This window comes from Otolemur garnettii, unplaced genomic scaffold (assembly GCF_000181295.1).
Source record: "Otolemur garnettii isolate 467f Iridium unplaced genomic scaffold, OtoGar3 scaffold00017, whole genome shotgun sequence".
NCBI classification, from domain to species: domain Eukaryota; kingdom Metazoa; phylum Chordata; class Mammalia; order Primates; family Galagidae; genus Otolemur; species Otolemur garnettii.
The window spans coordinates 578,974-591,326 of NW_003852412.1; the positions used below are offsets into that span (position 1 = coordinate 578,974).

Genomic DNA, 12,353 nt, shown 5'->3' on the forward strand with positions numbered 1-12,353 from the left:
ATATTGAATCATTTGCAATAAATTTCTAATGTTCCTTTGAAAATAAATTTGTATAGTCATTTAAAATTTTTATATAGTTCCAAATTGTTGCAAATTAACATTTTTAAATGAAAAACTTCTGACAATACAAAAAGTAAAAACAAGCACACTGTTACCAGTGTACATTTTTGGCAGTCTTCAATATTTAGGAGAAAATATTTTAAAAATTAAAGGGCGTAGGGTAAAGGATAAAGAATAGAGTGAAAAATACAAAGTAGGGACCTTTCAATCACCCAGCATTTATTAAGTACCTTTTATATTTTAGGCACTGTCTCATGACCTAAGGTTACAAAAAAGACTTAAGCACATGCTCCATGGAACTTACCAAGATTTGGACTTGGGAATTAAAACAAAAAAGCCCTCTACTATTTGGATTAGAGGTTTTCCAGAAGATAAAAGGATGAAAACCAGTGTCATGTGTCATGAGTATAAACAGAATGAAATTATAATTGTTTGGATTTATAGAAAATAAAAATATTTGGAAAATATTTTTCCTAGAAGAATATATTTGTAAGCACAAGAATACTATAAATATTAACATGAAGTACAGTTAGAAGTATTGAAAATCTGGAGCAACATAAAGCGTTTAGAATCATTTAAACATACAGGGGCTGTCCAGAAAGGATCCAGCCATCTATGTCTGTTTTTCATATTGCATGCCCTGATGCTTTTTGGATAGCCCTTTATATAGATAGATAGATATCTTTATATCTTTATAAAACTATACATATAAAATTAAATGGTACAGATACTTTCCATCTTTTACCAGTGTTACTCTGTATTTAAAGGTAAGTTTCTCAGACTTCTTGGTAGATTGTGATTAGGGAAGATCTTCATTTGAATGTTTTGCTCCAAGTCATCCTAATTTTTACATGAGTAAGAGAGAAAAGCCAGTAATAACTGAACTCAATCACTATAAGAACCTAAGTGTTGGGATTAATTAAAGTTTAAAGTTCTGCAACTACCAGTGACTAAACAATGCCAGAATTTCTCCCTGTAGAGGGCAAATCTGATAATATCTGTTAATATTTGTATTATGTTGTGGGGTTAGGAAAAAGAATACAAGGGTGTTTGCTTATTTTCATGCTGCCCAACCAATGTAGACAGATTGTAACTTAAAGTTTCACTTCTCATGCTAAAAGTAAAGATTTGCTTTTCAAAAGATGTATTAATCTGTCATATGCTTTTCCATGCACAGACCTGCACTAAAGCATGCCCACTTCTGCCTGGTTTATTTGGTGGATTGGTAGATGTATTTAGAGGAGCAGCTTCAACTGCAGTTTTGAAGATACCTTTATCCTGCTATAGGGGAGGGCATCTCTCACAGTAGATTTTTCATGACCTGCTTTAAGGAATGTCAGAAAATCCCTCCTAGGTTTTGACCTGCTTCAGAGTTTTTGTTTGATAAACTCAGTTGAATGGAGGGGTTTTGTTTTAGGTCACAGCTTGCTGTTTCCTAAAAAACATTTTTGCATACTTTGTGGTGTGTTTTTGATTGTGGGAGTGAAGAAAAGAGGGCAGTGTGTATTTGCTTTGTAGTGAGAACTGAATTTGTATTTTTGAGTTATAATTAAATATGAAATTTGTGAAATGAATCCTGAACTGGTAATTACAAATATCACTGATTTTTATTTAACAGGATAAAGGTGACCCAGGTGATGCTACAAATATTTGTCATGTGTGGCACATGAATATAGAAGCCCTTCCGGAATGGATAAACTGCCTAATACAAAAAGTAAGTTTCTTAGTTGCTGAGTAAAATTAGGAATATACAATATTCAGAATGTTTTTGTTTTCATTTTAGAACTATTTTTCTTGGATGCGTTGTTTAGCTAACCATCAGCTGTCCCTACCCCCTTCTCTTTGCACTAATTTTCTCCCTTCTGTCTTTTATGCCTATTTATGTTGTAAAGATACATACACACATAAGTAACATACATTACTTATAAATATACATAAGCATATATGATGTAAATATCTACTTATAAATATATATCTATATATCTAGATATCTATATATATCTATATATATAATATCTATTATATATATAATAGATCTTTACATCATATATGCTTATTATGCATACATACACTATAGCTGAATAATCTTGCTACTTGCCTAGCTCCCCACTAGAATATAACCTCCAAAAAGAGAGGGACTTTTATATTTTTTTCACTACTATATCCTCAGCACCTAGATTAGTATCTGTTGAGTTAATGAACTATCCTGTGTGTATCATTAATATCCATATACCTAGGTAGAGACCCTTAGTGAAATATTATAAGAGCGAGAACTCACTGTGTTAATATGGCACAGTAATTTCTCACAGTCAAAATACTTATCTTAGTACAAGTAACATGATTTTAGAAAAATATAATTCCATCTCCCCACTGAATAGCTTACTTTTTTGTTTAAAAAAGAAAGAGTAACATTTGATAGCTGTCCCTTGCATCCATTTTCACATTGGAATTATTTCCTGGGAAAATGCCAGTGCACAGCTTTTAAATGTCCTGAACTTTAGAAACTATATTAGGACACTGCAGATGGGTCACTATCTCTGTTGAAAAGATAATTTGAAACCAGTTCATTATTAATTTTCAGTCTGAGCATAGAAAATGCACTATCTGTTACATGTAATCTATCTTTTGGTTGTATATAAAAAACCAGGAAGAGCTTTATTCTGTTGGTTGAGTAAAGTTCCCATCCAGGGTGCTTGGTATGCAAGAAGTGTATCAAAACAGACACTTTTCTGTGAGATTTTACTTGCAAATTAAGCTCTGTACACTAATTTGCTTCCTGGTTACATAGTGTATTTCTTTTCATTAGTTCACAGTATATCCATATTCAACCTATTGTTTAAGGACTCTCTTTTGGAATTCTCAGGAGTAATATTTGAATGGACATGATCTGCATTTTGTTATCATTCCAGAACTTCGGTGCTGCTTATCTCTATTTATTGGAAGGCTTGTTTCCATTTGCTGTTCTGTCTACTAATCGGAAAACAGGAAGCTAGCCCTTTCGGTGGCATAAAAACCTTTCATGTGGTCGGCTATTTTTTTTTTTTTTAACTCACATTCTCTTTGGTTACTTCACAATGAAAGCATTGTCTTTATTTTCCTTTATTACCTGTAGGCCCAGTGGACAGTTGGAAAACTGAATTGCCCTTTCTGTGGGGCCCGTTTAGGGGGCTTTAATTTTGTCAGCACTCCAAAATGTGCCTGTGGCCAGCTTGCAGCTGTACATCTCTCCAAGAGCCGGACCGATTATCAGCCAACACAGGCAGACAGACTAATGAGACCATCACTGAAATACTTGTCACATCCTAGAGTTCAGTCAGGTTGTGACAAGGAAACTCTGCTGACAGGTGGTGGCTCCAAAAACAGAAATCACAGGCTTTTAAACATGGCCCAAAATAATAATGACCCTGGAAGATTAACAGAAGCACTCTGCCTGGAGGTGCGATCAACATATTTTGAGATGAAGAATGAAAAACTGCTCTTCAAAGAACCAGAAGCAAAATGCCAGTTTTTTGTTCCCCAGCTTGTGACTGGCAGATGCACGACAAGAGCCTTTCATAGAAAATCACATAGTTTGGATCTGAACATCAGTGAGAAACTGACTTTAATACCCACTTTATATGAAATCCATAGTAAGACCACTGCCTATTCTGGGCTAAATGAAATACAGCCTATTGACCTTTCAGGCTTGCCTTTGCAATCTAGTAAAAATACCTGTTCTTTTCAAAATCCATCTAGTTTTGATCCTAATATGCTGGTGCAAAGATTTTCAGTGGCCCCCCACGAGACACAGACACAAAGAGGAGGAGGATTTCAGTTTGGTCTGGAAGCTTCTTCAGTATACTCTGACCATGCTAACACTAACGACCTCACTTTCCTGATGGACCTGCCCTCAGCTGGCAGGAGCATGCTGGAGGCCTCAGACCAAGAAGAGCACCTCTCCCCTCTGGACTTCCTACGCTCAGCCAGTTTTTCGTTGGGCACCATTAATCCGAGGCTCAATAAGAAAGAAAGGAGCAAGTTGAAGAATCTAAGAAGAAAACAACGAAGGCATGAAAGATGGCGACAGAAGCAGGTAATTTCTGAAAAAAGGGTTTACTAAAATTCTCTTTTGGGATTTGGGGAGTAAAGCTAACTTTGAATACCTATATTTATAAAACCCTGGTTTTAATAGTTTTTGAAATACTCTTTCTAAATGCACTTAATAATCATGCATAATACATTGTAATTATATATGTATAACCCTGTTATAATTGACATGTCTAACCCTATCTCTGTGCTTCACACATGTTTATAAAAAGCCTTTACTGTGTAGTTTTTCCCAATTCTAATATTTTAGAGGGAACATTAATGTCATGATATTGGGACTGGGATTATTTGTCACATACATTTTACATTTATTACATGTTAGAATTGTTTTGCATTGATTTTGTTTTAGGTTAAGTTGAAAAATGTTTCTCTAAATTCAATCAGTGACAAATTCACTTTTCATCACATTTAGCTTACATGGTTATTTCTAAGAAGCCTTATTTAATTGTGTGCCTACATGATCTGGATTAACTGTGCTACACTGTGAAAATTGTCTAAAGGGCAGTTTACTCTTACAGTAATTTTGTAGGAGAGTGTGCTTCTCTGTGTTTTGAACTCCTTCAGTGCCCATGATAATATGTCCTAGGGTGGGATCTGTGAAGGGACAGAACAATAAGTGTTAGGTGCTATGGAAACCAATTGAGCCCAATCGGCAGGCACCATGCTTAGGAAAATTTGGAAGTTTGAGGACTGGAATATTTCTGAATAGACCTTTTTTGCCAGTTGCCTTTATTAGTTGTTTATTCGTTATACATAGTAGACCTCATTAATCAGTGTGTTGCATATTAGCAGTATCCTTGGAACTAAAATATAAAAAGCTACAATTTCATATAATAGTTACTCTTTTAAAAAGTTAAGTGAGCACATTATGTCTTATGATCTTAGCTGTAGACTCAATAAAATAAGATTACCACTTTGAAAAATTACCACTGCTTTAGTCAGATTGTTTTTCATCTTTTACATAGTAAATTACAGTAAATATAATCATAGTAAATTATAATTATAGGTATTTGTTTATTGTATTTTTAACTGATTCCTAACAAGAACATTCTTGTTTGGTTTATCTGCAAGTGATGGTATAATGTAACGTCAAAGCATATATTATAGGAAGTGAAAAAATGAATATATTTTAGAATCATTATAATATACTTCATAGTTTAACTTATTGAAGCTGTAAAATTCAAAATTTGTATTGAGAATTTGGGTTATACCTGGGTAAATTGGAGATGATCATATGTTAAGTGAATGTTCACAAATAATACCTTAAAATGATTAATGTAACATGGAGGACTTCAAAACTATTCTCTAGCAAATAGAAATTGAAGAGAAGTGAGAAAGTTATACTACTTTTTTACTGTAGATATATGTAGATAACATCTTTGTGATTTTAAAAATGTGTTTGATTTTGGGGTAGGTGCTTTGGAAGACCTCAGCTATATTAGTAATTATTTTCTAGCCTGGGGATACCTCTGTTTTTTGCAGTTTAAAGTAAGTGCACAGTTAGGGGTTTTTATTTTTGTCAAAGTAACTTTTATTCATTCACATATATGACTTAATATACTTAGACAATTAATCAGAATTAGTGGTTCTTAGTCAAATCTGTTGTCACAGGTCAGTGTAGGAAAGGAGAAGGCAGGATTCTAGTAGGTTTGATTGGTTGCACAGGAGCTAGATAGAGGCAAACAAAATACCCAATGTCTCTTTAGTAAAGAAAATTTAAGAGTAGATAGAGCAGCTTAGAAATTTTGTGCAAAAATGATGTGAGGACACATCACAGTTAGAGCCAGAAATAATAATTATAATTTTTAAAAGTCTGTCTTGCTAATTCAAGCAAAAAGATAAATCCTAGAGAGTGTTAATATATGAGATATTAATAGTGCAGTTGTACAACTTATTCCATGTTTATTAAAGATCAGGTCTGTTAACCTTTATCAAATGCTTGTTTGAAATATTGTGTCTTTGGTTAATGACTTCCATACACATGCTCCCATTTTCTTTTTTTACTGAGGTAGCTAAGCATATAATACATAAAGTAAGAGTTACAATTACTAATGATACTTACTAAAAAGGCTTAAAATAATTGATTGGGAAATCTGGATTTCTGACTTCCACCTGATGTTTTTGATGAATTTTTGCGTAAGCGAGACATCTTTGATTTATACTACAATAGAAAGTGTTAATGGTGCTAACAAAAATTTATTTAAACTTTTAAATCTTAGGAATTTAGATGAGATTGCTACTAAGGCAGAAAGTACAGCCAATTTTCAGTGTTTTTATTAGGCAAACATTCATTGAAGATCTACTTTGAAGTAAAACATAGCACTCAGTTGCATTTAACTACCATACCTACTGGGTTTTAATCCAACATAATCCTTTTGTGTTTTATTTTTAGTTTTTTAAATTATCATACAATAAAATGTATTCTTGGAATACAGATCTATGATTTAATCATGTATAGGTTCATGCCATGACCACCACAATGGAGATACAGAACAGGTTTATCACCCCCCAAACTTCTTTGTTCTCCACACCTTTATAACCACACCTTTATCCCATTTCTCATTCCTAATCCCTAAAAACCATTGCTCTGTTTCCTGTTACTTTAGTTTTATCTCTTTGATAACGTTATAAAACATATGTAATGTTATAAAAACTAGACTCATATACTATATAACCTTTTCAGATTGGTTTCTTTCACTTGCCAAAATTGTCTATGAGATTGATTCAAGTTGTTGCATGTATCTACAATTTGCTCTTTTTAATTGCTCAGTATGGTTCCATTGTGTAAATGAACCAGTTTTATCCATTCAGCTTTTCAACAACAGGTGGATCATTTCAAGTTTTGGCAATTATGAGTACAACTGTTTTTAATGATCGTGTATGTATTTTTCTGTGAACCTAAATTTTCATTTCTCTAGGGTAAATACCCAGGAATGGGATTGCTGGATCATGTGGTAAGTACATACTTAACTATTTGAGAAACTGTCAAATTGTTTTCCAATATGGCTGTACCATTTTGCATTTTAAGCAACATTGTATAAGAGTTCCATTTGCTGCGTATCCTTGAACACAAGCAGCTGGTATTCTAAATACTTTTTAATGTTAGTCATTCAAATAAATACATAGAAGTATCATTTTATCATTTTAATTTGCATTTCCCTAATGATGTTTAATATTTTTATGTGCTTATTTTCCATTCGTATATATTGTCCAGTGAAGTGTCTATTCAAATCTTTTGTTTACTCTTTAATTGGGTTATTTTCTTCCCATTGAGTTTTGAGAGCTCATACATTTTAGATATAAGTCCTTCACTGGACGTGTGATAATTTTTAAATAGTTTTTCTCAGTGTAAAGCTTTTCATTTTATTCTCTTAACATTTTTTTTCTGCAGAGTAAATGTTTAATTTTGATTTCTAATTTCTCAAACTTTTTATAATCTTGTCTGCCTAACCCCAGGTTATGAACATATTCTCATGTGGTTTTTTTTCCCTAAATTTATTTATTTTTCTTCTAAATCTCCACTGACCTAGCCTATTTATAATTATAAAAATTCTTGTTGGGATTTTGATTGGAATTATATTAAATGTATGGATTAACTTGGAGAGAATTAAAATCTTTATTGACTTTTAAAATCCATGAATATGGTATGTCTTTTCTCTTAGGTTCTGTATTCTTTATGTATTGCAGGATACTATTTGATAATAGTTTTTGAGGATTTTTTTTTTTTTTGCCTCTGTCCATGAAGGATATTGGTCTAAAATATTCTCTATTTTTGTAGTGTATTTGTTTGGTTAACAATACAAGGGCATTGCTGGCCTTTTTTTTTTTTTTTTTTAACCCACCAGACAAAAAGTTTTATTTTTGTGTGCAAATCATACTCTAGTATTTTCTTTTTTTTTTTTTAATTAAATCATAGCTGTGTACATTAATGCAATCATGGGGTACATTGTGTGTTTTATACACAATCTGAAATGCTTTCATCAAAGTGGTCAACATAGCCTTCATGGCATTTTCTTGGTCAACATAGCCTTCACAGCATTTTCTTAATACAGTTATTGTATTAAGACATTTATATTCTCCACCTAGTAAATTTCACATGTACCCTTGTGAGATGCACTGTAGGTGTGGTTCCACCAGCTACTCTTCCTCCACCCATCCTCCTCCCTCTCCTCCCCTTTCTCCTTCTTCTTGGGCTATAATTGGGTTATAGCTTTCATATGAAACCTATAAATTGGTTTCATAGTAGGACTGAGTACATTGGATACTTTTTCTTCCATTCTTGACATACTTTGCTAAGAAGAATATGTTCCAGCTCTATCCATGTAAACATGTAAGAGGTAAAGTCTCCATATAAACTGAGTTAGTTCTCTTCTTTACTATTTTCTGGGAAATGTTGTGGAGAATTAATATTATTTTTACTGAAACATTTAGTAGTAAAATGCCTGGGCCTGGAGATTTCTCTGTTGGGAGTTATAGTTGCATAACTATAAATGCAATTTCTTTAATAATTATAGGACAATTTAGGTTATCTATTTTATATGAGGTAAGTTTTGGTGGTTTGTTTTCAAGGAAGTTGTAAAAATTATGTGCGTAATGTTGTTCATAGAATTCCTTATTTTTTATTCTTTTAATGTCTGTTGGATCTAAAATGATATCCTCTTTTCAGTCTGATAATAGCAAGTTAGTTCTTCTCTCTTTTTCTGTTTTAGTTTTAGAGGGTAATAAATTTTAATGATCTTTTCAAAGAAACACTTTTTGGTTTCTGTTTTTCTGTATTGTTGTACTTTTTTTATAGCTATTGATGTCTGCTTTTATCTTCACTATTTACTTCCTTTGCTTTAAATTTATTTTTGTTTCCTTTTCTAATTTTTTATGATAGAAATTTATATTATATTTGAACTTTTTTTCTCATCTAAACATTTAATGCCATAAATATTCCTTTAGTTATAGCTTTATACTATACATTTTATTGTGTTGTATTTTTATTTTAATTCAGTTGAAACACTTCTACTTTTTACAAGACTTCAGCTGGCCCACTTAGAATCATGTAAAGGCTAAAATATCAGCATTTTGAGGAAATTAATACAACATTTAATTCTGGGGAAAAATATTTTCTTCTCTAGATTGAGAGAAAATAAAGCAACCACTAGTATAAATGCATAATATTTCTAAATAATTCTGCTTAAACAGTGTTTCAGGTGGTGGTTTTATAAACTTTCATCCTATTTAATATGAATAAAAGAAAATGTCTCTTTAAAGACCACATCTCTCACCATGAAAAGATAAGAGTTTGCCTTAGGTTACTATTTTGCATGAAAATTAAAAATAATTGACCATCTGTTATTTTTTGTGACAAAATTACTGAATCATCTACAATAATTCTATTACATTGTTTTCAGTGAGCTAAATGAGTCAAGGCAATTTGTATTATTAACAGTGTGTGACTTAGGCACTGGGGAGGATATAGGCCAATAAATTATACTAAAGACCAACCTATTCAGGTTTGTCTAGAAAAGAGTTATCTTCTGCAAAGGCACTAAGTTTCATTTTTATGGATTTGCACACCGATTATTTTGAAATTCTCAGTTTTTTTAAATGTCCATTTAATCTTTTATCACTTTATTCATCATCTTTAAATCTTATGGTTGTCTGTGTTTCAGAATAATAATAGTAATTTAAATATAAAAGAATTCTCTATTCTTTTCTTCTTCAAGCAGAAACTTAACGGTTTGTAGAAATGAAAAGCTCAACTAATGAATGTGAATATTTGAATTAGAGAATATAGGTTTTTAATGGTTTTATTAAGTGCAGAGTCATAGTCATGAAATGGTAATTTAGGTAAGAAGGTAATAAATTGATAGAACATCATGGTCATCAGTATTTATTGTTCACTCTACTTTGTGTCATGTTACTGTTGTAGTGTAAGTTTGCCATTCTCTTCATTTTATGAGTGCAAAAATATCTAGATCTTGCTCTATTGGTTGATACTACTAATTTGCCTCAGCTTTCCCGGAGGTCACCATTTAGTAGGATGATAAGACAAAAATATGCAGTCAGTTTAAATAAACATGACTGAATAATTTGCCTTCCAGCTACTTTGATTAATTATAGAATATAGATAATGGAGTAGGTATTAAGCAAAATTGCATAGAATTGATAAGACCTTTAATTATATAGATCTAAATTTTCTAATGCTTTTCCTGAAGTGATGGTACAAGCCTGTTTCTTTTTTATCTGGCAGACTTTTCTAGGATTGATCCTGGTCCATATAAAACTGTGGGACCTGCAGGCTCCTTTCTGACTCCACTTACTTCTTGGAACTTGATTAGAGTTTATCAAGTTCATAAACCCTCATGTGTAGAGTTTATGATTCTCTTGCTCTAGTCAAGATGATTTCTAGACACAGTTTCAGCGTCTCTCGGCCAGCCCTCTTGATGCTTACTTCTCAATAGCATGATGTTTCTCAAGTCTCTACATAGTCACAGGACACAGTTGTTTTAAAAGACAGGCAGATCTGAGCTTCAGTCCTAATTCTACTTTTTCTTTCCTTTTTTTTTTTTATTAGATCATAGCTGTGTACATTGATACTGTCATGGGGTTCAGTGTGCTATTTTTACATAGAATTTGAAATATTCTTATCAAACTGGTTAACATAGCCTTCATATCATTTTCTTAGTTATTGTGTTAAGACATTTATATTCTTCATGTAGAAAGATTCACATGTACCCTTAAAAGATAAACCATAGACGTGATCCCACCAATCACCCTCCCTCCACCCATCCTTCCCCCTCCCTTCTCCTCCCTTTCCCCTTCCCCCATATTCTTGAGCTATAATTGGGTTATAGCTTCCCTATGAAAGCTACAAACTAGTTTCATAGTAAAGATTATTGTTAGGTATCTTATAAAATGGCCCTCAACTGGTATTTGTTTGTTGTTTTCCCCGTGATTAAACTAGGGTTATTGGTTGTGTCATGGATTCTCAAAACCACCCCACATTCAGTGATTCACTGAGAGGACTCATATAAATCAGCATGTAGTCATACTCCCAGCTATGTTTTATTACAGCAAAAGGATGCAAACCCACATCAGCAAAAGGAAAAGGTACATGGAGCGAAATCTGGGGGAAATAAATTAGAAGCTTCCAAGAATTTTCTCTCTTTGGGGTTACATAGAATGTGCTTGATTCCCCAGCAATATGCTCTGACTGCAAAGGTGAAATGCTGTCGACTAGGGAAGTGCACTATAGACCTAGTGCCTAAGGTTTGTATTGGGGGCTGGTCACATAGGCACCCTCATCTGCGGCACGTACCAAAATTTTAGGCCCTTTGAAGGAAAACACTGGTACTCAGCTTAAACCACATTGTACAAAAAGTTTAGGCACAGTGAAAGCCTCTTATCAATTAGGGTTGTAGAAACCCTCCTAAAATTCAGGTTTCTGATGCCAGCTCAGGGCTAACTTTGTAAGTGAAGACAGGCCTGCTATATTAAGTCATGTCTGCACATGGATTTTTAGAAGAAAGACCACAGAGATAAAATGCCATTTGAGATAAAATGCCATTCTGATCACACTGTAAGAATATACTATGTATATTGTCAACATTGTGTATTAGTGTTGATGTTAATTCCAGACCGTTTTGTAACAGAAAAGAAGAATAACAATCGTCACTTACATTCTTCTCAGTAAAGTATCCCAAGAATGGAAAAATAAATATCCAATGTACTCCACACTAATATGAAACCAATATATAAACAATTACATGCTCATGTGAATAAAACACAAATAAGTCTAGTACGAGGAGGACGATTGGCAGAAGGAGGGAGGGCATGAGGCAGGATCTCACTTAATGTGCACATTGTGAGGGTGTATAATGCCCCCTGAGTGAGGGGCTATTTTACAACTGGAACTTTACTCTGGAAGTGAGAACAAGTTACCTAAAAATTTGTACCCTCATATTAGTTTTAAATAAAAAAAAAAAAAAAATTGTCAACACTTATATATCTGTTATTTTAGTGTTCTATTGCTGCTGTAACCTATTACCACAAAAATGGTTGCTTAAACTAATAGTTTTATCATCTTACAGTTCTGGAGATAGTAAGTCTGGTCCTAGGCCTTGTGTTACTAAAATCAGTGCTGGCTGGGCTGCCTTCTTTCTGGAAGCTCTGGGGTAGATTCTGTCCCTTGCTTTTAGTCTGTCCTTATTTCTTGG

At 33.1% G+C, this 12,353-nt stretch overlaps 1 protein-coding gene across 2 annotated transcripts in view; it reads left to right on the forward strand.

Moving 5' to 3' along the window:
• RNF180 (ring finger protein 180) overlaps window positions 1–12,353 on the forward strand; it is a 107,465-nt gene that overhangs the window by 3,426 nt on the left and 91,686 nt on the right. Inside the window, exons 2-4 of one of the 2 annotated variants that reach the window (XM_003785862.2) lie at window positions 1,679–1,774; window positions 3,173–4,132; window positions 7,065–7,100. In XM_003785862.2, coding sequence (XP_003785910.1) covers window positions 1,679–1,774; window positions 3,173–4,132; window positions 7,065–7,100 — 1,092 coding nt within the window. Of the gene's footprint in view, window positions 1–1,678; window positions 1,775–3,172; window positions 4,133–7,064; window positions 7,221–12,353 lie in introns of those variants that run through there. The other variant, XM_023510930.1, reaches the window with a different exon arrangement.